Source organism: Opisthocomus hoazin, chromosome 3 (assembly GCF_030867145.1).
Source record: "Opisthocomus hoazin isolate bOpiHoa1 chromosome 3, bOpiHoa1.hap1, whole genome shotgun sequence".
Classification (NCBI taxonomy): Eukaryota; Metazoa; Chordata; class Aves; order Opisthocomiformes; family Opisthocomidae; genus Opisthocomus; species Opisthocomus hoazin.
In genome coordinates, this window is record NC_134416.1 from 13,690,386 (window position 1) to 13,716,445 (window position 26,060).

General features: G+C 44.8%; 1 protein-coding gene across 11 annotated transcripts in view; it reads left to right on the top strand.

The window, feature by feature from the left end:
* MTSS1 (MTSS I-BAR domain containing 1) overlaps positions 1-26,060 on the top strand; it is a 132,930-nt gene that overhangs the window by 74,836 nt on the left and 32,034 nt on the right. For all 11 annotated transcript variants that reach the window (XM_075415577.1, XM_075415574.1, XM_075415580.1 and 8 more), the window contains exons 4-6: positions 21,884-21,968; positions 23,229-23,320; positions 25,064-25,138. In XM_075415577.1, coding sequence (XP_075271692.1) covers positions 21,884-21,968; positions 23,229-23,320; positions 25,064-25,138 — 252 coding nt within the window. The remainder of the gene's footprint in view (positions 1-21,883; positions 21,969-23,228; positions 23,321-25,063; positions 25,139-26,060) is intronic.

The window sequence follows — 26,060 nt, forward strand, 5'->3', positions numbered from 1 at the left end:
CACCAGCTTGGAGACACTGCAGGCCTGCTCCATATTTTTCCACCAAAGTAGCCAGTTTTTGGATTTGGGTTAACAAAAGTGAACCGGGAAGGGTTAGAAGTAAAACACTTCAGGTGAAACCCTGCATGGTGTGTTTCTGTGCTGAGTTTTTGTCATTGACTTAAAGGCGCGTGTGGATAGCAAATAGGGCATCATTATAATTCACAGTACTGTTACAGCATGAGACCTAATAAATCTTCCTACGTGTGCCTTGTGCCTAGTTCACGTACTTATTCTGGCCACTGGGATTTGTACTTCGCCCCGCTGAACCTCAGGAATTGCTGTGCCTCCATTAAATGGCAGCAGTAGGCAGACTGTCTCCTGGGTCAGATCTGCAGTAGCTTGTCTCGACCAGGCGCAGGTAGGGGTGGGAAACGCCCTGGAAAATGGGAGAGGGCAAGGGCAGGCTGGAAGTTGGAAAGTGTTGGGTCTGCCGCTCTCTTTTTCTTCTGTTGTTATTTATCTTTTTGAACCGCTTTTTACTTCCTGAATTAATTCATATTTGCCATTTTCAGAAAATCAATAGATACTCATGGCAAGACTTGTCCACGGCTTAATTGATCTGTCCGTGACTCTGTATTTAGCTCGTCTGGGGATCTGATGTGTTGTTCTACACAGTAGGGTCTAAGGAATACGAGCCTATTTACATGAGGTGAATGAATCTTTTTTCTAGTTTCTATTTGGTTGAGTGTGCAGTTATTGTGTGTGCTCTGGGCCTTGTTTAGAGACCTCTGGGTCTTGAAGTTAATTCCAAGAGTAGTAGTTTGAGGAGTATGTGTTGATATTGACACTGTTGGTACTGCTTTCTATCTGTAGCTGGAATACCAATAACAGTTTCTTACTGACTTAAAAAGAAGAAGTTGCTTTGTTCCTGGGGGTGGAGAGAAGCACAAATAAACCAGCCCTACAGACACTGATTTGACAAATTCTGTAGTCTCTCTGCACATGAGAGGGAATGTACGAGTTTTGGTGCCGTGGCTCTGTTTTGAATCTGGAGAACCGAGAAAGAGCTGCTCTACCTGATGGTTCCTAGCCTTCCTCTGACCTGAGCTTTGTTTTTAAGCAAGCCTGCCTATATCTCATATTTATATCCTTTTGTCTTTGTCTAGCAATTTCTCTATTTTGTTACAATGCTGACACAGTCCATCTGAGATGGAAACAGTGATGCTGAGCTCTGCGCAAATGGTGCCTGGAGTTACCCACGTTGGCTTTTTCTGGAAGTGGCTTTAGAAGGTAGCGGGGTTGAATCCAGCTGGTACAAGAGGAGCTCTCCCATCTGCTCTGCTCTGGGGTGCAGTTGCACAGTAACAAGCCTGATCAAACTTGTGGCATGTTATTTAAGTTAAGGTGCTTGCTCACTCATTAGCAGAAAGGCAGTAGTGGGGAAATACTCCGCCTGCCAACAGACCCTGTGCTGTTACAGTCACTGTGGCAATATGGCAGTGCTGCCTGTCAGGGGTGCCCACTACCTGCCTTTTTTTTTTTTTAACACAAAATAAAAAAAGCCCTGAAATGGGAAGGAAGAAGAGTTGCAAAGCTGATTAAGGCTGCTGCAGCTGGTCTGTGGGGAGTAGCTGGGTTTTCAGAGTGCAGATCCCCCTCGTTTCTTCCTTCCCTGCCTTTCTCCCTATTAGCTGCCCAGAAGTTTGGACAAGCCCCCTGGACCTCGACCTTATATTGACACAGACGAAATTATTCTTCTCTATTGCTTCTCCATCGTCTCCTGTGCTAATTACTGCTTTGCAAATCTACCCTCTGGTCTGATTTCTAAATTCATCCAGGAGGCTGAGCAGCTCTGAGGATCTGCTGTAAACATGACTTATCTGGCAGGCGGTAAAGCTGCTCTCAGAGGAGAATTAAGCCTTCGTGAAAGAGACTGTCTTTTGGGCAGCTGGTTTTATCAGTCTGTGTTGCAGATTAAAACATGTTTCGATGTCTCTTCCATCAGATCAGGAAGGAAAAAAAAGATTGTTCTCGTTACCAGGTCCCCGGCTGCATGTTAATAGAGAACTAATTGACCAAACATCAGTCGCTCTCGCTCTTTGAAGGAAAGGGCCATCTCCCATGTGCTGAGCGTACAAGAGGACAACCCGTGTCTTTTCTCAGGCTGACAGTTTTTTATGCCTGACCCACCAGAGGCAGGAGCTGCTCGAGTTACAGCGTACCAAGCCCAGACTGCTGTGCCAGGGACGTATCTTCTCCCATGCTCCTGGGATGTGGGATGCGGTGTGGAGATTGCATTGCCTTTAAAAAGGAATGGTTTACGGCCTCTCCAGGACCAGCTGTTTAAATATATGATTTATTTTTACTTTTCCCCCTGTCAACCTCCACTCATGGTGCCTGTAGCGTATCTCGTTTTGGCAGAAAGCTCCAGAAGTTACCAGTTCAAGTTTTGAAGGCATTAATGCCACCTCAAAATCAGCTGGTGTCTGCTGGGGAGATGAAATCCTGTAGGTAGAAGAGCTTCTCAGCCTTGCACAGGTCACAGGTATTTGGGCGTTTTGGTTGCTTGTGGTGACTCACCAGGTTTTTCTTGTAGGAGTGCTGAGAGGTTGAAGCATTGAAAGTGATTTTAGAAGAGTTGGAAACAGAAAGAGATTGTGGTGCCTACATGCTGCGCCTTTACTGTTGTGCGAACCGAAGTACAAGATTATAATGGCAGATAAGAGTCTCGGTTTAAAGCCTGCTTAGAAAGAAATAAGAGATTTGGACTTAAGTGGAAGCCAAATAGGTTGCATCTTTCTTGCTTTCTAGTCACGAAGTTGAATGTGAGTTTACTCTTTATCTGCTTTTATTTTTTGCCAGCTTATCTTCTTGCTGTATAAGATGAATTTCTTTTGTCTTGATTCACTTTCTGTTATGAGGCCACAGTTTTAGTTTTTCACCCCTGTAAAACTAAACATCTCCCATTGATACAGGTACGGATGTCAGACATAAATCTTCCTGCTGCAACTGGTCCTGGAGCCCTTTTGCAATACAGTGTTGCAGAGCTCTCATTAGGGCTTCCCCGAGTCACGGTAGTATTAGACCCATTAAGCAGTAACCCTGCATTAACACTTCTGTGAATAGCAGTGCAACACCTAATGAAAATGCAATTTTTACTGGGATGAATGTGTTTATGTTAATGAAGCTATGTGTGTACATGCCGGAGCTTATGGTACAAATATTTTCATTGCAAACCCCTGACTGATGTGTTGATAAGACTCTTGGTGAGTCTAATCCTGGATTAAAAAAACATATCATACTAAATGTGGCCTTATAAATACAACTAGGGTAGGCATGGTTTAAGAATTGGCAGACTATTTAAGAAAATGCTTTGATCGAACTGCCTACTGTAGAACAAAAATGTTTTGTTGCTCTCTATGAAAGCTTGTCGTTTGTTTCTTCTTAATTGTTACGTCTGTAGAACTCTAATGGCCGGACTGTGGCAGTGGAGTTTGAACCCAGGATCTCTGGATCAAAACCGATGAGCAGATGTTGTCTGAGCTAAAGCACTTATCTGTTAGCTTGCAGCCAGTAACAGATTCCTAAGCTTTATGAAATGGTCGGTAGAGGGTGACCAAAGGTAATTTTTAAGCTAAAACTTAGAAAAGTAAATTTTTAAACTTAACCCATGTGCCCCATGCTGCAGGCTTAGAACAGGAGGTATTGTGTGTAGTTTGATTCTCCGTCAGTGTATTTGGCCATGGGTGTATGGAAAGAAAATTTACCCTTCCTGCTAATTTATCTTTGTATTTTGGTAACCCTCTGGACTGGGAGCAGAAATCGGGGGCTGGTCCTGTGAGCACGAGTGCAACTCGAGCACTTTGTGCCTGCGCCTGGGCCTGGAGAACTCAAGTGCTGAGGGAAAGTGAAACAGTGTCAGAGATCCAGAGGTCAGCAGGGTACACGCGTGCTCTGGGAGTTTGCTGTTGCGGTTGCTGACTCAGCTGTGGGGAGGAGGGAAGTATGTTTTTCCTTTTCAGAATTGCTTATCAGGCTGTTGGGGAAGAAGAAATTACTCTGGAGGAGGGGGAGGAGCCTTGGCTGTTAAGAAGGTGATTCAAGCTTGCAGATACTTTCCTGTGTAACTTCTAAGATCCAGGTGTGGTTGAATGACCATGAAGTTGTCTGTTACATATTACATGGGAAGCTATTCAGCTGCCTCAGCAATTTCCTGATACCGTAACACCAGCTGAAGGATGGATCAGGCGGAGGTGAAGGTGGGTAGGTGGTCACACACCACCCCATTGAAGCCATTTCTGGAGATGTGAGACAGCCCCTGAGGAGTATATTCGCAGCAGCTACCAGAACAAATGCAGAATAGTGTGTCCGATTTAGCTGGAGGATAGCCTGAGCAAGTGAAATACATGTGTCCTGAGATCAGCGAGCAGGAGAGGTCAGGGTCTCGGTTGTAGCTCACTGAAAGTTTGCAGCTTGTATCCAGGCTCAAGCTCCAGACCTTCTCCCAGAGCTCTTGTTCGCTGTGCCTCCTCTGGAAACATCAGCCCCATTTCTTGGAGCATCTGGGATTTTCTACGAGACCTGTCCTTCCATCCAGCATTGACCTGGACTGACCCTGCTTAGCTTGCGAGGCAAAACAAAATTGTAGCTAGGGGACTGTGGGTCTAGTAAGCAGATCCTGAACAAAATTGAAGGCTGTTAAAGTGTCTAACTGAGTTATTGCACTACAGGGGCATAGTGACTCATAGTGAAGCTAATCACCTGCTGCTTTATCTTGACTGCAAAGAAGAGATCGCTAGTTAAACATTTAAAGGTCATTGTCATAGAAGTTGTGATGGTGTTGTGTCCCTTGTGTCCCCCCGTCCGTTTCCTCCCCCCTTCAAGTGTTACATCTGAAGTTGCTAGGGGAAATGGAGAAGATGCTCTCTGGACAGCTGTATGCCGAAGATGCGGCTCAGCACGCTGGTCTTCCACACTGTGGACCTCAGTGCGTTCATTTATGAGAGAAACCACACTGAAAAATGTTGCCTTGGCTTTGCACAAATTTCCCCAAAACACCACCAGTATGACATCGGTGTCCTGTGGAGAATCAAATTATCGTAAAATTTAAATCACAGATACTTGAGGGGGGGTTCATTCTTTTTCGTCACAGGGAATTCCAGCAGTACAACTAGAGCTCAGGTCCCTATTCCCATGGCCACGTGGGTTCAGTATTTTCAATTTAATAGTGCTTTATTTTTCACTGGGCCAAGAACATCTTCCAGGAAACAAAGTTTTGCTGGTTCTGCCTGAAGAGACCGTAGACCTCTCTAGTTTTACTGCGTCGGCTGAGAAGAGAACAGACTGTTTCTTTCTGGAGTTAACGTGTCCATGTAGGTGAGCGGGAGAACTGTGTCACTTGGACAGGACTACCATTCCCGTCCCTGCGGTCGCCGAAGCAATTGTCAGGAAGGTTTTGTAGAGAGAGGACTTGGCTGTTTGCCTGGCAGATCCTCCTATGCTCTCTGCTGTAAAAGAACCTTCCAGGTTGGCGAGGGTGATACACTTTTCTTATCAAAATGCTGGACATGGTTTAAATAGCTCTTGTCGATGATTCACGCTCCTTCGATGGCATCCAGTTCTCTGCCGTGAGTCACCAGGACAGGTGGTGTCTGGCTCGACGGCTCTCCTGGAGGAGCCTTCTGATGGTGATGGAGGAGAGCTTGCAGGTAAAATAGCAGAAAGCCGTGCTAAAGTATCTAAACATCTGGCTGCCTTAAGAAGTCAGTGATGAGCAGCGAATATCAGCAGTGATATCAGCAGTGCATTATCACTCCAATTTAAATATAGATTTTGAAAGAAGTTTGTAATATTTTTTGCGTATGAATGTTTTATAGCAGGAAGCGTATCCTGCTAGAGATGAATTAGCCTGTTTGAGAGGCAAGGTTAAAGACTGTGTGTGATTTAAGCCTGGAAGTTCTTCCTTTCGGAAGTGTTGGCTGTACTAAATCAATAGACCACTGGCATGTTTTGAGCTTGACTGTTTCCTTACTCTTGGAATGGGTTGGAGAGAGCAAGGTGCTGGAACAACGTGTTTCCTATCAGCTGCCAAGTTCTCATACCTTGGTGGCCAACAAACACGTGCAGCTGAGCATCACTTTGTCTAGAGAAGAGGTCTGGGCCTTGGTCTCACATCTGATGAGGTGCTGGGAGATGCTCTGTGTTGATTCAGCGTGACCTGGATAGGCTGGAAAGCTGGGCAGAGAGGAACCTGATGAGGTTCAGCAAAGCCAAATGCAGGGTCCTGCACCTGGGGAGGAACAACCCCATGCACCAGGCTTGGGGTGGACCTGCTGGAGAGCAGCTCTGCGGAGAGGGACCTGGGCGTCCTGGTGGACGACAGGTTGACCATGAGCCAGCAGTGTGCCCTGGCTGCCAAGAAAGCCAATGGGATCCTGGGGTGCATTAAGAAGAGTGTGGCCAGCAGGACGAGGGAGGTTCTCCTTCCCCTCTACACTGCCCTGGTGAGGCCCCATCTGGAGTACTGTGTCCAGTTCTGGGCTCCCCAGTTCAAGAAAGATGAAGAGCTACTGGAGAGAGTCCAGCGGAGGGCGACGAGGATGATGAGGGGACTGGAACATCTCCCCTACGAGGAGAGGTTGAGGGAACTGGGCTTGTTCAGCCTGAAGAAGAGAAGGCTGCGAGGGGACCTTATAAATGCTTACAAATATCTGAAGGGTGGGTGTCAGGAGGATGGGGCCAAGCTCTTTTCAGTGGTGCCCAGCGACAGGACAAGGGGCAATGGGCACAAACTGAGGCACAGGAAGTTCCGTCTGAACATGAGGAAGAACTTCTTCCCTCTGAGGGTGACGGAGCACTGGAACAGGCTGCCCAGGGAGGTTGTGGAGTCTCCTTCTCTGGAGATATTCAAGACCCGCCTGGACAAGGTCCTGTGCAGCCTGCTGTAGGTGACCCTGCTTCGGCAGGAGGGTTGGACTAGATGACCCACAGAGGTCCCTTCCAACCCCTACTATTCTGTGATTCTGTGATTCTGTGATTTCCGTCTGTATGCCCATCTTTCTGGTGGTTTTTCTCATCTCTAGTGGTGGTGCTTACTTTTAGGAGGGATCCTTGGATGTGCTAGTGGCCTTTTCCAGGGCTACAGAACTGCTGTTGGGAGACATCGATGCCAGTCACATAGAGACAGAAGGGGCCAAAAGCTCTGAAGGGGTAGGGTGGAGAACAGCGTTCTGCTGCAGATCCAGAGATCCACGTTTATGCCTGGGTTTGTGCTGTGCCTAAGGCTGTCTCTGGGCAGCCTGGCTCCAAATGCACCACGTCACCTTGGCTGGAGAACCCAAGGAAGCTGGCTGAGATCCTGAGCCCATCAAACACTTGTGCGCTGCTGGCTGCAGAAAGTAGGGTGTCTCATCCGTCAGGGCTGGTGGCTTGCCTGGATGTTGGATTGACCTTTGACCTCGCTAACAGGTGGCAGAATAAATTGATGGGGATATATTTTTAAATGAGCAAATTGCACAGGACTTCCACTTTCGGCCTCTGCCTGATTGTCGGAACATTTTTGCTTTGCACCTTGGCAGAGAGATGACGAAGGTAAGTGCTCACCTTGCCCCAGGCGTTTGTAGTCCCCCCCCAGTGTGACTTCTCCAGGTTACAGATAGGTCGGTGTTTCACACTATTGCCTGGCAAAGCTGGGCAGCATCAAGGTTGTATGAAATGTGTTCAGTGCACCTCTGTTAACAAAACCTTAAAGCAAATGTGCATTTTTAGTAGCCAGCAGCTACGTTTGGATGAGGACCACTCTGTCTGTGGGACTCCAGGAGGCTGCTCCACGCAGGGGTCGGGCTGAAGGAAGGTGGTGCCCTCTTGGAAAATAGCTTCTGCTAAAAAGATCTCTTCACCTTTTTTTGCAAGCTCATTTCTTTTGATATTATTTTTTGTTTCCTTTTGCAAAAGGCAGTCAAATATCAAAGGAAGCCGATCGTACCACCTTCTGTATGCACTTTAGGTTTAAAGCGGAGGCTTCTCACGTTTGGTTCTTGCTAGAAAAAATGTCCCTGGGGATCCTCTCCCTCCTCCTGTCCATCGTGGCCGCTGACTTGGCTTGCAAGAGCAGCCTCTAGTAAGGGGGCAGTCATTGGATGGGTAATTGCCGATGCTGATTTGTACCTATTTTGTCTTCAATCACCTTCTTAAATGCTTTAAAATAGTGTCAGGTTTAATTTTGTTTTCATAACAGATAACTCACCTTGTCTCTCTTTGGAGCTCAATTTATTTTTTAATTATATCATGCCTGCATTTGCCCCTAGCTCACCTAAATTTTAGCAAACCTGGTGTAAAGCTTTATTAGATAAACCGGAGCTCCTTGAGTGTGATTCTGTTTTTATTAACATTTACAATTCATCAGTCTCTACAGGTTTTTTTAGTGCTTCCCACCTCTGCTGCCATAGGGGTTTGCCACACCTCCTGGATAGGAAAATAATGCACGACAGAGAATATGTTCCACATGTGTTGCTGATTTATCCTGGGTTGTTGACTGAGGTACCTTGTTCTTGTTTTAATATAATCTGACCTGCAAGCCATGCCTTTCACGGCCTTTTGATCCCGTTGGGAATGGCAGATTAACAAGACTAACTACTTTCTTTGGACATATTTTTTTCTTAGCCAGAGAAATGCTGCTTACATCAAGACCCAATTACACCGTCCTTACTCCTGTGCCAAAAACCAGTTCTTCAGGGGCTATCTTTTTAATTGAATCATTTATTTTACCTACTTTAAACAAACTGTTACAAAAATACAGGCTAAAGCCTCTTGCAAGAGGTTGTGTCTGAAACGGATGGCAGCTGGATGGATGAAACATGGCAATTATTTCTGCTGAAGGCATGCCCTTGAGTTCGCTCGGGATGAGTGACAGTGCTGCTGCCTCGGAAGACGAATTCGGAGATAATCGGCACCCGTGCGAGTGCTGCATTGCAGCTACTGGCAGCTTACGTCATGAGCAGACACTCCGGCAGCCGAAGGGCTCCTCGGGAGCCTGAGGAGAGCGTGGCTTTAGTACCACGTAACGACGGATCTCATGGTCTGTGTTCGCTGTGCTTCTTACCGCATGTCTTGTGCTTTCTGCACAGGGTCGCCTTTATCAGCAGCTCTCTGTTCTCCTTAATGTAGTGTAAAAAGCGGAGAGTGCTTATCCCTTTACAGGATTTTGGCTGGAGGGCTTTTTAGCCTCATTTTTTAATATATATTTAGAGACTTACACATGTCGTTATGTGATTACAACTTTTATACCATTTGAACCTGTCTGCTTCAATTAGCAGTTGGCATTGCTGGATTTATAGATAGATGGAAAAAGCACAAGCTAGCCATAGTTTTCAGCACAGGGTGTATTTTCTTCTGCTGGCAAATAGTTCATATCCATTTTTCCGTAGATAAACTGGCTTGGCAACCAGCAGATGTTGCAGGCATTGGGTACTGATGCTTGAAATAGAAATGGACTCTGAAGAGGATGTGGGACAGGGGGAAATAAATCAGAAACTGCTGTTGCATTGGAAGTCGATTAAGAATGATGATACGTCACGCTTACTAGAGCATAACTGCCGAAGCTCACCACATTAAAAATGAGCACATTAAAAATATATGTATTTAAAAATCTCGCTTGTATCACATTACTAAGGTTCATTTTCACTTTGGCATGTTGTGGTAACAAAACTAGTTACCAGTACAAGTGTTTGGCTGTTTAGCGTGGTTAAGTTGGTCGGTGGGTATTTGCACAAGCGGGAGAAACAGATGGATTCTCTCTGTAACAAGCTGTGTCTGGTCTATAAATGATATGAAAAGTGTTTTGTGTGTTTTTCTTTTTAATGGCAACTTTAAATTTGCAAAAGTTTTGGTCTGCGTTGACCCTGCAATGCCCAGGAGAATGTCAAGGACTGAGAACAGTATCCTGTTATTAAACTCCTGTGTATTAGCTGCTCCTCAAGAACTGTCAGGAGATGCACTTTACTCTGGGTAAAACAATTTGAGGCACCTTTAGCCTCTTTTGGAGAAGTTCCCCTTGAATAAGAACATAAATTACTTCTCAGTGCAGACATTAAATATAGGCACGTGAGTGTTGTTGAGCAGCTCATGTGGGGTCGACGGTGAGCAGATGCTTTGCTGTGTACGGTGTTTGGTTGCCATGATCTCGACTCAGTTGTGTTGCAGCCTGGGCTTTGCACTGCCTGTAGACCTGTGGTAGGGTACGCACCATCGTCTCGAAAAGCACAGCTTGTGAACCAGTGCCTGAAAGCACTGCTACCTGTCAGGGGAAGGTGGGCAAGTCAGTAACTGCCTCTTTCCTGCACACCTTCCCAGAGCGGCTGCATCCTTATTCTGCAGACTGTATTTTTTACTATCTTGCAAGATTTCTGCCGTTCAGTCTAGGACAGAGCTAAACATGCTGGTGAGCAGCAGATGGATTTGAGTCAAGCTTATGCTTAGGGATTTGGGACTAGAGCCCAAGTCTTCAAGCTTCCAAAACCTGGGGGCTCTCATTTCAGTTAGCAAAATGAAATCTCAACATCTCTGTTGGCTCTGTGTGTTGCAAACTGGTTTTGAGACCACATGGCAAGATGGCACTCTATTCAGTGATCCAAGGCTTTGCTTCCCTGGCATGTCCAGCACAGAGTTACAAACGTGGGTTTTCTCAAACTCTCGGTGACTGTGTGCACGTTTGTGTGTGTGCAATCTCTGAGCAACCTGTCCCTCAAGTTGACCATCTCTGGGGGAAGAGCTGGGTGAATTGATTGTTCCTGCTTCACATGGCCGAGCAAGATGGAAGAAAGAGAAACCTTTCGTGTAACAATATCACTGTGAAATGTGGAATACGTGTTAACGTGGTACTAAATCAAGGTGGTCTCTGGGGGGAGTAGTTAATAAATTCTAAATAGGAGGTGACCCTTTCTGAGCACTTTCCTCTAAACTTGTAATTTATATTCTAGTCCTGTGCATTACAGTGCTTAAAGCCTAGGTCAGAAATCCTCCATCCAGCTTTGACACTTCCTTTTGTCTTTAATAGACAAATTAATAGCAGTAGGTCACAGCCAACTGTGTCCTGTAGGTGCGGGTTAATGAGGTCTGTTAGAGGAACAAGGGAGCATCAGAGCGTGTGAGGAGCTGTGAGGTTCAGATGGATTTCCTGCATTACCAGAGATGTCAAATGACGAGATGAATGTTTCTGTACTAAAATCAGCTTACCCATAAAGTACTGCAGATTCATTTTTTGAGAAATTCTAAGAAATCCAGGGAAGGTGTATGTGTGTGGGTGCAGTTGAACAAGTTAGTGCTTGGGCTGGCTGCTTTTTGCAGGTGAACTTCAATTGGTTTTGCGTCTTTTTGAAAGTACCCCAGATGTCATTTTTTTCCAAACTGGGTTGTGACAATGCTGTTCTCTGTGCGTAAGGTGTATGTTTGAATTACTTTGGCATCAAAACTTTTACTTGGATAAAACCAATAGACACTTTCCACATGTATTCACTGTGTTACATTGACGAAGCAGTGTCAGGGGAGCACAGCCTCCCAGGAGGCGCTTGGAAAACTGCGGATTTGAACTACTGGGACAATGGACTCTGGATTTTAGGTAAGGAGAACAATTTTCACAGTGGCACTTCCAGCAGCTGGAAGAGGGGTCCAGGAATCTCCACCCCTAGAGAACACTCAAAGCTGGATTGGACGGACCCCTAGGAACCGCATCAAATTTGGCCCTGCTTTTAGTGGGCGAGCAGACCACACAGCCTCCTGAGGTCCCTTCCCGTTTTGTCTCTTTGGTTTTTGCATGAGATGCTGAAAGGAAAGACCAGTAACCAGACACTTTACACCAGTATTTGGAGGGGAGCATGCAGGCACATGGACTTTCCTACAGCGGAAGGAGGGGCGTTCCCCAAGAAGGCTGTTAACGTAGTTTTGCATGCTGTTGCTGTGAAAGCCTGAGCAGCACTCTGTATATGGATGGCAGCCTTATTTAAAACTGCCCAGCCCCGGTTGGTTTGAGATGATTAATGAGTAGAAGATGAGCAGGACTTGGCTGGAATGGTAATAGTGCTCTGAAGGTTTGTCCTGCATAGAGTGGAAGTCCCCTGCTGCTCTCCTCGGGGCTGTTCGATGGGAGGGGGTGTGAGAGGTGTTCTGAACTGCAGTGAGGGAACAGCTAAAATGATGGAGAAGCAGTGCTGTAAAGCAGCTTCTGTGGGCACAGGATAGATTCTGCTCCCCTTTCAAGGCTTAAATTTGACGATTTGCAAAGCCCTGTGCTTAATTCATCTTTGTTTTCCTTCTGTCTTTTGGTGTCTAGTCTTTTTCATTGATTCAGATCCTGGTTCCCTGAAGCTGCTTGCAGTTGTTCTTACTAAGGGTGATCGAGTGATATTTTAAAACTTAGCCATCTCCCACAGACCTGGTGTGAGTTGCATGTGTGTGCATCACAGAGGGCAAGTACAGCAGATTTTTATGCGTCTGCTGTTCAGTGGTCGAGACGTGTTTGCTACAGTCCAACGGAGCTTGTTTGGAAGAAAAAATCCAGGTGCTCTGTCCTCGCAGAAAGGGATAAGCACATCCTTGGTGTCTGCATGCCAGTAAGGGCTGCTAAGTGTCTTGTTGCATACTGTGTTTGTAATGCCGTACACCTCTGCAGCTTATTTTGATCTTTCCTAGAAGATGTGCTTTTTTCTTTTTGTGAATCAAACTCTTGAGGCTTTTCTCCTGCTGCACTCTTCATGGTTTGAGCAGGCACACTTTAAATCCATCCTGACGGTGCAGATTGTTTGGAAGGACTTGCAGGATAAACAGGAGTTTGCCTGCGGAGCATGTGAACCTGTGCATTCAAAACAGCCAGAGATCTGGGGAGCACGGTCCTGTGCCTGTAAGCTGCCTCACCTGACCTGTGTGCAGTATGTTCTTATGTGAAGCTTGCTTCACTTGCTGCTTGCATGTAAAAGAGAAAATGCCGGTACCTTTTCTGAATTCAAAAGTGTGAATTCAGAGTTTGCTGTGTCTTTCAGAGCGTGTGGTTGTTGAGTTTGTGGCCAAAAGCACAGAGACCTCTGGTTTCTCTGCTTGGAGATCACTGTCCTCATTTCCCTTTCTGTAACAGGTGGAATACTACTTTTTTTTAAGCCAAGTTCAGTGTTGTGTATCAAATTCCTTCATACTGTGGGCTTAAGCAGCCAGCTGGTCTCAAACCCATGCAGTGATGTTCTCCTTTGCTTTTGTGAGAATTCATTATATTGTAGTAAGGCTGAGGAAGCTGAAGTTGAAAATAAGTGGGATGCTGCCGAAATAAAAAAGCTTATCATGAGGACAAAACTAGTTAACTGTTTGAGAGCTGACCTGATGGACAGCAAAGCTATATATATAGCACTGGGCAAAATGAGTTTTGGGGCAATCTGGATAACTGTAATCACTAGTGCTCTGGATTTTTGTTAGCCTTTTGTTATCTGCCACTTGATTAAAGAGGTGTGCAGGTTCTACATGTGTCTGCTGACACATCTCCTGAGTTTCAGAGGAGAAATCTGCAAAGTCAGTGTGTTTGTAATCCCTAGGCTTCTACCAGGCCAAGTTGAAATGAGTTTGGAGGCACACTAAATAAAACAGGGGAGATGAAGTTGACTCCTGCTGGGTATTTAAATACATATTTGAGGTGATTTTTAAATGCCCTTTGGAGCACACAGAGCAGGTGCCTTGAGAAAGTACCAGAAGGAGGATGTATTGTCCCATGCATGCCAGTTGCAGTAAGAGATCACTAACGCTGAGCAAAGGCACGAGGTTGCCCCAGCGAGAAGGAGCAACGTCCCTGAATACCTGGGGCCAGGGCAGAGCTTCCACTTGTGCCCAGGGACCAGGAGGCTGCGCTCAATGCTTAGCTGTGCTTTGGGTCTTTTGATGGGTTGATGATGCTGTAGCTCTGTATAAGTAACTGAAACAGAACGGACTTTCTCTAATCTTTCTTAAACTGATAATTTCTTCAAGTGGTTTGAATTATTTTTACCTTCCTTTGTCCTTTCATGATCTTTCCCTCCGTTCACTAAGGAAGCGTGCTCTGTTGGGAAGAAGTGGCAGCATGTAAAAATAGCAATGCCTTGTTCTGCAGATGTGCTTGCTGTGGGGTTTCAGTTAGATCTGCTGACTTGGGTTTAAAAAAAAATAATCTTTTCTTCTGCTTTTTGCACCTGCTTGTCCTGGTCATGCTTAATTTTGTGCTTCGAAGGCAGCAGCCATTCGGTCGTAGCTGAAATCCTTGCTGGATTGGGATCAGCAGCACAGGTGGTTGGGAAACCTGAGTTAAGGAGCTTTTGACTTTTGGGGCCAGAGGTGTTTGCAAGGCCGATAGCTAAACATAAAGAGGAGAGATACCTGTAGGCTTTTCATAGCCTCTGTGGAAGTTACCAGTTCAAAGTAAGCAGAGCATGTTCTGCCGAGCGTGCGGTGGAATTGCACTTGGTGTTCCAAGCCATTTGCTGTATTATCCCTTCCCCTCATTGAATATTGCTGGTGTCTCATCAGATTGCGTTGCAGTTCATGGCTGTGCCCAGACAAAATAAAGAGCTGTACTTCAGAAGAACATAAGGATCTTGAGTTACCGCCTTCTTCACACATCAGGCTGACATTAAGTGTTCATTTAGAGCCAGATTCATGAAGGTATGGAGATCAGTGAGTCTGGCTATCTAAATAGGTCTGAACCAGGTCTCCATCTTTTCACCATCTGAAGCACGCAGTGGAGCGTGGTCCTCAGTGCAGCAGGTGTCCCTGGCTGATGGAGCCTGCCTGTCGATACAGCTCAGCTTGCGGCTCGGCTCTGGGATGCTGCACAGATGAGGGGTTACTCCGAAATCATAGAATCATAGGTTGGAAAAGACCTTCAAGGTCATCAAGTCCAACCATCCACCCAACACCACCTTTCCTACTAAACCGTATCCTGAAGTGCCACATCTACACGTTTTTTAAAAACTTCCAGGGATGGGAACTCAACAAATAGCACAGAGGCTTGGCCTCGCGTTCTTCAGCAGCTTCAGGGATTCCCTTTTCCTTACAAAGAGTCCTTTTCATCAGCGTGCTCCTTTTTTATTTTGGAGAGTGAGCTTGATGACTCATGTCGCCTGCCTTTCTTAAGCCGTTAGTGGGTGCAGTGTTTGGAGCAAAGCAGTTGGATCTGCTAAGATTAAGACCGTTAGGTTTACATAGCTATTCATAGAATGATTTCAGAAATACGTTTGATTATGACTTTGAAAAGAAATGTGGGAAAGGTATAGACAATATTAGTGGGCGTAGCTTCATTGTGAGTGCAGATGTTTAGCAGACCCTGTATGTCTTCAGTAATGAAATTATTTGTATTCTAAACTGTAAATAACAGTCCTTGGAAAACAGAAGTGTGGTATTTGCGCTTCTAAGCAAATCTGTTTCTAATGATGCTTTATTTTTGTGGCATTAAAACCTTGATGCAGAACTCTGAGTTCATAAAAATGAGCAACAAGCACCTGCGAGGAGGGATGGGTATTAATTCTTGAAAGAAATCTCTAGAAGCAAAACACTGCTGTCTGTGCTGGCAACACCGTTTATGAAAGGGAGAGGACCAAGCCAACTTGTACTCCTGATACAAACATGCTCAAGCTTGAGGCCTTTGTTGCTGAGAAGCACTTTTGCCTGGACTTTCACTGCTCTCTAACAGGATGTCACAGTTCACTGATGCATTTTGTGTCTCTTACAAGTTTGTGAATCAATGACAGACTTCTTAGTTTCTCCAAAACTCGAATTGGTCCATCCTATGATAACTTAACTTAAGCCTTCCCAAAGCATTTCCAGCTGCCTGTCTGTGTGCCCTGAAGACTGACTAAACTCAAACTGTCCAAAGGTCATAGCAGGACTCGTTCATGACCGTATTTAACATGTCTGATCGACTGTATAGTGACCTCCGTGCGCATGGGTGAAATTCTGACCCTGCTTGTTTAATGGAAACGCTCATGTTGACTCCCAGGGGGCGAGGATTTGGCCCAGTGCTCTGCTAGGAGAACAGCTAGGGTAAGCAAAAATGCTGCTGAACAGAGAAAGAAACTAGATCAGAAGAAGTCATAAGAGCTTTCTTGCATGTTATTTAACATACTGACAGGAACATAGTTGTAGTCTGTTTTAAGGACTTCCTAAAGCTGGCTGTTGCCAGGGCAGGCTGTGGGCTACGGATGGCTCAGGTTTCCTGTTCCTTTTTGCTGCTTTACTGCTTTGATTAGCTGCCACTCTTCTGCTTAACTCTTCTTCCTGCTTTAAAATCAGCACAAATGCAGTCTGAGATCCTAGAAGTCCCATCCATGAACAAATGCTAGTTTGTTCTGCCAAAGAGAAAATGAACCATCTACTGCATTTTCTTCATGGGTTCGTCTGGGCTGCGTGGGGCTCTAGCAAATGTGACAGCTTCATATCAGGCCTCTATAAATATGTTTTCCAAGTAATTTGTCCAAAAGCGTGCTCAAGTGAACATTGCAAGCAAGCTGTTCCTTTGCAATGACAACCGCAGAGAAGCAGTACATGACAGTGGTCTGCCACAGTTGTTTTATTAAATTTGGTTAACCTAAAAGACTTAGGTGAGTTTGACCTTGAGTCTTGATCCAAACTTCTGTGAAAGATGTCTAAATTAAAACTTTTTATTTTTTAATATTTCAGGAAATGTGTTTTAGCTGGTTTTGAGCAGCAGCTTTCAGAGACTTTGCCAAGCGCTGCTCAGAAAGGCCCTTAGTAGCTGTAGAAATAAGGGTGTCCTGTTCTCCTGGCTGGTAGGTGCTGAACAACATCCCTCTGTTGTCTGCAGTTCTTGATGTGTTTTTCCAACTTACAAGCCTTACCTGGAGGCCGTTGACACCCTGGAACAGAAAATGCTACCATGGCTCCACTTTCAGGCTTCTGTCCCAGTGATAATGCTTACAAACCCTGTGCTGGTCACTTTTAGGCAAAAGCCCTCCGTTTTTTCCCCTGTCTGCTGTAACACCCTGGCACTGATCCCATCATCCTTGAGTTTCACGGAGGCATCCGCATAAACAGTTTTGCAAGATCAAGGTCCATGCCCCATGTGATCAGTGATGGAAACTGCTTGCTCTTCTAACAGCGTGAGTTTGGATGAGGGTTGAGTAATGACCGTTAACTTAAAATGTCCTACTGTTAGTCATCCTGTCATAGCCTCCGCGTTCGGATTTGTATTTAATAACCTAGCCTCTGTTCTGCTCCTGCTTTAATCTTTGCTTGAAAATGGAAGCCTCTTCTGATAACTTTAAAATTACACAAGTATTACACCCATTTTTCATCATTCTCTCCGTTTTGGGAAAGAGGGAAGTAGCTGGCACATTTGGACTCTGCCCTTGAAGATAAAGATGAGTTTGTTAATAAGTTGGAGCCTTAAAGGCACTTTGTGAAAGGCAGTCATCTTCTGAGCCTTCTGGGGTTGCTCAACAGCGAAGCGAGAGGAGGAAGAGAAGAGGTTGATTGTAGTGGGTTGTTTGGAGTATACAGAGGCCATGCAGCTGTACAGCTGCACATTTCATCAAATAATCATTTCCTTGCTATATGATCATCAAGTACAAACATAATGACTTCTATAAAACAATAGAGTCTCCTACAAGCTCTCCCTGTTGTCTCTCTGCAATGTTGAATGACAAGCAAGCATCGAAAAAAAATGATTCATGCCAACTCATTGTAGTGTTGTGGTCCACAGGCTTTCATTTAATTAGCTTGCATGAAAAAGGATTTTGGTCTTTTGCAGGCTTAGGCAGGAATAGGGAGAAGCAGGGAAGGTGAGAGCAAAAGCACGTTTTGCCTTGCAGAGTTGCCTTTTACTTACGAGAAATAAGGCTGATGTTATCACCCACTTTCTAATCAAATTTGACAGGAGCATTTTGTTAAGCCACTTTCTCTGAGCGGGAATTCTGATGAATATTGCTCTCATCTCTGGTTTCAAAGTATTACTTTACACCGTTCCCAAGCATTGTTTGCCATAATGGATGAATTATTGTAGTATGTCAGAGAAGCAGATAATTCACAGCCTCATTTTATAAACTGAGAGCCCAAGGCACAGTAGTTTAACCTGCATAGCTGTAGAGCGGTGAACGGAGCCCAGGTCACCCACCCAATGTACTGTTGGTTTGGTGAACAGCTTGCTAACGTGTCCTCAGTAATTTTCTTCAGGAAATAGCTACTGGAGAATGTCGTGACTTTTTACCAGGGACCTGCCTGGAAGTGAAGAGGAGACGGGCAGTGCTTTCGGCATGCTCCTGACTCACTTCGGTTTCAGATGCTCTTTTTGCCACCACTGTGGGTTGATAGCACTGAAAAAGGAGTTATCTCCACTTGATCTTCTGCCCACCTGGCTCATGGCTCTGTCCTTGAGTAAGTGGGCAGTTCGTCACTTGTGGAGCTGGTCTTTTTGAAAAGATAAACCGTAAGTTAATGTGGAGGCTGAAGCAGGCTTTGGATGACTGTGGCATAGCCCAGTACAATAAGCTTCTCACCAGATTTTGAATACTCAGCTACATAGCCAATACCAGGACTTGCACACATGTTAATGTTGCTTGTAAGGTCCGTCTCTGTTTGTAGAGTATGGTTGTTGGCAACCCACTCTTTTTGTGAGTAAGCTACTACTGTAACATCGAAAGGTAATTTGTGTAGAGCATATGTTACTCCTGTTCATTGAGGCTGTCTGGCTGAGATAGGGTCAAAGAAGCAAATCCAAACTGCTGTCCCTTGTTATGTTTGGACGTTTTCAAACCACTGCAGTCGGGCAAAGTGTTTCCCTTCTGCCACTTTATATAGCCAGCTGATCCTGGCCCTTTGGAAACAGGAGCATCGGTGCAGTTCTGCTGGCGGGAACCAGCCCTTGCAGAGACCTGCTGGCAGTTGAGATAAACCCTCTGCACTGCACTGTTCCTGGAAAGACTGCTGAATGCATCCATCATGGCCGTGCTGCTCCAACTCAATAAATCAAGGGGTGGCGACAGGCCTGTATTTAGCTTTTTTTGCCTTCACAGGAAGCATTTTGATTCTTCCCAGATAATATAGCTGGGAACAGGGAGGCAAAGCTCCGTTTAACTCCAGTGCTGTTAGAGTACTTAATATATTGAGTAGGAGCGGTGGGATTCAGGCGTGGGAGATGCTGGGCTGGTACTGTCCTTCCATCAGTCTGGTGGCTGATTTTTAACGAGGGGTTGCTGAGGCACCCCCAAAATGCAAAAGGCATATCAGAGGAGGTGATGCTTTCCAAAATGCTGCTGCTGCTGTTCCGGCATCCAGAAACTCTCCACGAGGGGTTTCCGTACCTCCATGGACTGTTTCACCTAGGTGGGTGTGTAGGGACGCTTGGACACCGTTCCTGCCTCTGCTAATCGAGTGAGTGCCAAAATTAATTTAAGTGCTGCTTGGGAGGGATTTACGCTCTTTAGGAAGGGCTGAGCAGCACCTTTCTCAACGAATGGTTGGTTGGCAAGCGCTGCTGCTTGGGCAGCTCCGATCCCCTCGCTGACCCTCGCCAGCGCTGTCTGGCTCCCTGCACGCCTCGGCACGGGACGGTGCAATGGAGCCTGGTCCGCGCAGCCCTCCCCGGCTCGGCGCTGAGCGAGACGGGGCACCGGCTCAGCCCCCCCAGGCTTTCCAGCAGTGCCCCTCATTCCTCTTCCCAAGCAGGCTCCTAAACCCGTCTTCTGCAACACCTTGTTTCCAGAAGGGGCATTAAAAATGTCTCAAAACCGTTTTTTTCCTTTTTCCTTAGCTTTGTTAGAGTAGTCTTTATTCACAGAATAAAATTAACACCTCATAATTCCATGCTCTTGTACACACTTACGGATAACATGAAGTTTGAAAAGGTGGGAAGAGCCAGTAACCCACTCATTCCCAACCAGCTGGGTTAGGTTTTTTTCCATGGAATAACCTTTTTATTCCAGGCTTATTTTTGTGTGTGTTTTTTTTAAACAAGTACAACTACAAATGTATAGACCTAACTCTGTATAGCTGTGTTGCTGACTTTGCCCATCCATCTGTGCCATGTGTCGAGGGGATGTATTTATACATTGCTTATTGGGGTTTCAGTTAAAGTTTTGTTACCTTGGAATTTAATATTAATAGTAACTGACCCTTGTTTCCTAGTCTGCAAAACACATGGTGCCCTATTTCCTGTTTATTCTTCTGAAGTGACTCTTCTTTTTTCTTATAGTGGGCTTAGGAAAGCAATGCCACTTAATCATCGACAGTCCTTAATATTCCAGGATTTCAGTGAGTTTGCAACCTGAAAAACCTGCCTTTTGCTTAAACTCAATTGGGAATTGCTCTGCCGATGGCCGTGGAAATGTTTGGTTCATTTCTCCATCCTCTGCCATTGGAGTTGTGCCACATTAGGCTCCAAGTTCCTTTTATTAGGCAGTGACTCCAGAGAAAAATGCCCATGTTTTGGGACAGAGATCCACTTTTTATTGTGGACATTGTCCTCTTCCTCCAGTTGCTTTCTCTCCGTTAACGCCTTTCCCTGTCTTCTGTATTGCTTTTTGAGTTACCAGACTCTATCGCAGCTTGTGCGAGTGCAGCGTCACCAGAAGAGATGGGTCCAGGTCCAGGCTGGAGTCCGTATGCTTTTCCCAGCTGCCTGCACGTAGCGAGGCTGCAGCTCTTCAGTGTGACCAAATAATATTATTTCAAAAGCTCCTTATAAAAACATGAGTAATTTGGCAAGTGACAAAGGACTTTCTTTTTATCTTTTTTAACAATGGAAAATACCACATAGCCACAGTTTGTTCCAGTTATTTAGTGTCTTTGTTCCAGAGCCGTTTCGTGGGCACAGGATTTAATTCTGTAAGAATGCAGGAAGATGGTGACTTGTTTTTGTGCTTAAAAATAAATAAAATGATTAAAATTTTCAGGTTTCTTTACTAAGAAAATATTTTCTACTTGAGCAATGCCATTTTTAAAGCCTAAGGAAAATATTTTACAATATATTACGAGTCTAAGGTTATTTGAATAATCAAATGAGACTTATAAATAGATGCTGATATCTTCACCGTTGAAGAGAATACTACAGTTTGGAAAAGCTTTGTATAAAGGTTGATGTTTGCACCCTGAGAATAGTAAATTTGGTTTGCAAATAGGAACTAAGCAATTATCAAAAGTAACACTAACCACAACAAAATTATATTTAAATTTAATAGGCTGATTAAAGTGGAAAATGGAGGAATGTATGCTTTTAAAAGGGAAAAGTTCACAGGAGGAACACTTGCAAAAAATTACTGTTGCTGTCGTGTGGTTGTCAGAAGCCGAGATGAGTGGGGGTATAGAGCAAATATTGCCACCTTCTGGCAATGTAATGAAAAATACATGCATGGTCTGAGATGGCAGGTGCGTCTGATACACTGATGGCATGTCAGTGATGTATGAGGCAATGTAGGATTCGTTCCATGTTCTGGAGGAGCAAAATCGTTTTGAGGCATTGGGTCTAAAGAATATGGGAAAATTGGATTGAATCCCTTAGGTTTATTTCCAAAATGTGGAAGTAAACTGGCCATAGATGCCCACTCACTTGCCAGCTTTGCTTCTTGTCTTTGGACACTTCAGGCCCTTTTCTTTTAACTCTTCTGCCACAGAGTTGGGTCTCATGGCACATAAAGCTGCTGGGAAGAACTGTTTTAATCATGTTTAGTGGTTCAGTTCTGGTCCCTGGATGAACAAGAATTAATCTCTTCCCAAGGCGGTGAATATCCCTGAGGTCTGCCCGGTTAATAGCCTGGTCGATTCTACAGTTATTATGCATCTGTTTTACAGTTGCTCTGGCTTGGCACCTGCCTTCTGCTTGGCATGCCTCTACACCACAGGCAGGAATCTCATCGGGGTCTCACCTGCCTCGTGTTTTCTTTTTCAGGTGGTACCAGAGAGATTGGTTCTGCTCTCACCAGGATGTGTATGAGGCACAGAAGTATAGAATCCAAACTCCGGCAGTTCTCGAGGTGAGTAGCTCTGTACCTGGCCTGGAGCTCGAGGTTTGTTTTTCATTTGCTACTGGGGAGCTCCTAAAGCTGTTCACCAGCATTGGCTTTCCAGCAGATCTGTGACCCTGTTGCTGGGAACAGCAGTTGTTCCCCCCCCCCGCAGCACACTAGGTGTTGTGAGTGTGTAGCGTTTCACTGCATTTTCTGGGGACTGGGTTTGTCATCTCAAATCACGCTAAATGCCGCCAGTTGCCACAGTCAGTGCCTGTTGCTTGGTGCTGAGCAGGTGGCTGCTGATGTGACCAACCTGGCTTTGTTTCAGGACTCTAAGCTTTGTCACTAAGTTTTAAATCAGCAGTAAGTGTTGTGCTGTTTCCTCAGCTTACTGGAGAGCCCAAATAGCTTATGGCCAAGAGAGAAGCTCTCAGGAAACAAGTATGGAAAAGGCAAATTCTTTCACCCCGTTTTTGCAGTTAAAGTTAGACTGCAGAGGTAGTGGGAGAGGTTTAACTCGGGTGTAAACTGGGCTATGCATAAACAATGTACTTCTGTAGTAAGCAGTAGTTTGCACATGTGCCTTTTTTAACCAGACTTAAAAGATATACTTGACCTAAGGTGAACCAAAATTATGCTTCACCATTTGCCTGATGACCTGGGATATTTTTGTTTTTTCTTAAATAAAGACATTTGTGAAATTGGCTGTGAGGAGACAACTTTAGTTTCTAGTTACCCCAGAGTTAGCTGTTTAAGTGATTTGATCCCAATCTCATTAATTAGTGGAGCATTACTAGTGCTCTATCATGGACTCCACTGGTGAGAGGTGAGGCTCATTGGTGGGCAGGACATTGTTCACTTGTACAACTGCTCTGTCTTCTTGTGCATATACATGTGTTAAGTTTATAATCTTCATGGCTGCATGAGCCTTTTCAGTCTTAGGAGTATCCATTTAAACTGCTCTCTGTGTAACAGATGAGTAGGATCTAACTGTTTACATTGGTCCCGTTTTGGGTCACTCCTCTGGTTTACGCTCTGTTCCCCACTGTCCTGAACTTCTGCGCAGTAATTCTGGTTATCTTGTGATGTGGATTTTTTTGATCCAGTCCTTTCTTTTGCTTTCTCCAGCGTAAACATTTTTAAGTTCTGGTATTTACATTGTGACACTGGTAGCTGTGGCAGCAAAAAGTAAAAATACTCCAATATTGACCTTGGCTCTCTCTCTATAAGAATAGGGGCATCTGCAGGATTTGATTGCTCTTTGTGTTTTTTCAACAAAATTAGTGCTTTAATTGACTGTCTGATAAACCCACTTCAAGAACAGATGGAAGAGTGGAAGAAAGTGGCCAATCAACTGGATAAAGACCATGCAAAAGGTAGTTACAGAGGAAGAATTCTTCAGTAGGAGTAAGATTGTGATACCAGCTTTTCTTCTTCTTTTCATATTTATACTGGTGAACTGAATGACGCTCTTGAATATGTATAGCAACTTCTCTCTTCTAAAACACTCCCCTCCCAATGTGCCTCACAAATTTTTAACCCTTGCATATACATTTTGAAGGTTTGGTGTGCAGGACCCCAAGGAATGGGTTGTTTTTCTAGACTGGTCAGCAGTGACTAATTTTAACTCTGTTAGCCCACTTTCACGGTATGATCTGTAATGCTGCTGAGGACTGGGGATGCCGCATCTATCCCTGCAAAGCCCCGGGGTGTAGTTAAAAGCTAACTGTAAGATCATGTTATGTCACAGACATGGCATCCTCCAGAGAATGCACAGCCCTGTAAAACATTCAGCATCGGTGCTTTATATGTGCTGTGATACAGAAATGTGCACCTGGGGAACAGGAATGCTGTGTCGTTAGATATGTGATGCTCAGAGCTGCAGTGCTGAGGACTGCTCTAGAGGCTTTACTGGGGGAATGAGCAGGAGGCAGTGAAGTCCTGCACAGCAAGAACATGTTGGTAGATGCTTTTGGCTTTGCAAAACTTGTATTTGGGACAATGGCCCTCTAGCACAGGTGCTGAAAGCAGGTTGCAGTTCACCACTGACCCTTGAAAATTGAAGACTTTTTCTATGTCTGAAAGGAGCAGCATCACCATAAATTTCTGTTGGGGAGGGTGAGAACTGATGGGAAGGAGTGTACTTGGCCTCCAGAAGAGGATTTGCTTCTTGCACCTTTCTTACTGTGGTCAAATGAAGCAGCTAAATCAGCAGCTCTTGAAAAAACTTCCACTGTGTGCTGCAGAGAGTGCTACGCAGGTAGTGAGCAGGAGGAATCACCTGGGTCCCTGCAGGGAGGGGTGACCCTGGCCAAAGTGGCAGTGAGATTTAGGGTTTAGTGGGTGGACTTGGGTGTTGGGGGTGCAGTCGGCTCCGGTGCAGCTCCTGTGCCCACGACCAGCCTGCTTCTGTTTATCCATCTATAGAAGAGCGGTAACATTGACCTGCTTTGTTAAAGTGTGTGTGTATATACATGCATACATGCCTTTTTCTTTTTTTTTTTTTTTTTCAAATAGCAGTTTTCATAACTGGTGCCTTTAGTGTGCCTGGACTAAAGGTGTAATATTTTGTTCTGGGATTTTAATTCTCCTGGGATTTACGGCTCATCTGAAAATGAGGACAACTGCAGTGTGCTCCGCTTCATCAGAAAGAGCTGGCAGTGTGACCCTTCCTTGGGCAAAGTTTTAGTACCTCTCCCTCTGCCCGACTCTCATGCTGGGGAGGGATCACAGGGTATTTTCTGCCTTGCCATTTCTGGATACTTGCTTGTGAACACAGAAGTTTTGAGAAACCTGTCATCTCTGTTTTCCATTCCAGAGAGTGGATGAGTCTCTGAAACGAAAAAGCACTCTAATTTTGCACTGTGTTCTCAGTTGTTATTTCTGTAAAGGCTTTGTTTATTTGGGAAAGATTTTGGTATGTGAATGTGCTCACACCCTAAATGTTATATTAAGCCAAACATACAGGCACTACAAAATGCAAGTTCTAAGTCGCTTTGAATAATAGTAGCTGTCCTCTTAAAATTTGTAGTCTAATGTTTTTAAACATAGCCTTTTCTATGAAAAACATTAATTTTGACATGAAGTATGTTGATAATAGAGACTGTGTGTTTTTTTAGAATACAAAAAAGCTCGCCAAGAGATAAAAAAGAAATCGTCTGACACACTGAAGCTACAGAAGAAAGCAAAGAAAGGTAACTTGCTTCATACTTGTACTGTTGAAAACCTTTTGTGCTGTGCTCATTGACAAAGAGTGAACAGTGATAGGGCTTTCTATTGTATTAATTCGGTCCCCTGTAATGCATTCCTGGTACGCGCTTGAACACCAGGGTACAATTACTATGTGTCATTTAAATCATATTCTGAAGCTGCTCTCTAATGTTCTTATACAAAAGCCTTAAAATTGTTTGTACAAAGTCAATCATGTTTTAAAATAGAGCACTTGCTGCTAACTTATTCCTGTAGGAACATTGACACAGTAACATGACTTGTGCAGATACCTGTAAAATCTTCGAGAATCTTTTGAAATAATATTAAAAAGCCATTATGTAAATTTTAACTATTAACACTTCTCATCATTCTCCCTTTCTACCACCTTTCTTCTTTTTTTCCTTTTTTTTTTTTTATTAGCAGCCTGTGATCTCCTAAACCTTACATTATTCCTCAGAGTTTGAGAAGGTGGCATGGGTTGTTGTCAAGGGGAGGGCACTTGGCAACCATAGAAAACTACAGATGAGTAAGAAAAGAAAAGGAGTTCTCCACAAAGGCAGTCTGTCTTTTTTAGCAGCTGAATCTCTTGCTCCTGTTGCTCTCCCACCACCATCTTGTCACAGGAATTTCATCATCGTGTTAATGGGAACATGCATCATTAATAGCTGCAGCATTGCCATCGCTAAGGGTTTTACTTGGCCAAGTGCAGGCCCCACCAAGCTTTGGAAAAGCGATACGGAGCTGATACAGACTTTCTGGTTCCCTTTCCCAGCACTGGCCTCTTCCCAGCCGGGCAGGGAGTGTGCTTTGAGCAGCCCTCAGCCTGCAGGTTGCAACCTGTCCTTCCCCTCCTACCTAAAAACTGTGAGCCCAGGGACAAGCAACATAATTGCTGGGGTGTGGATT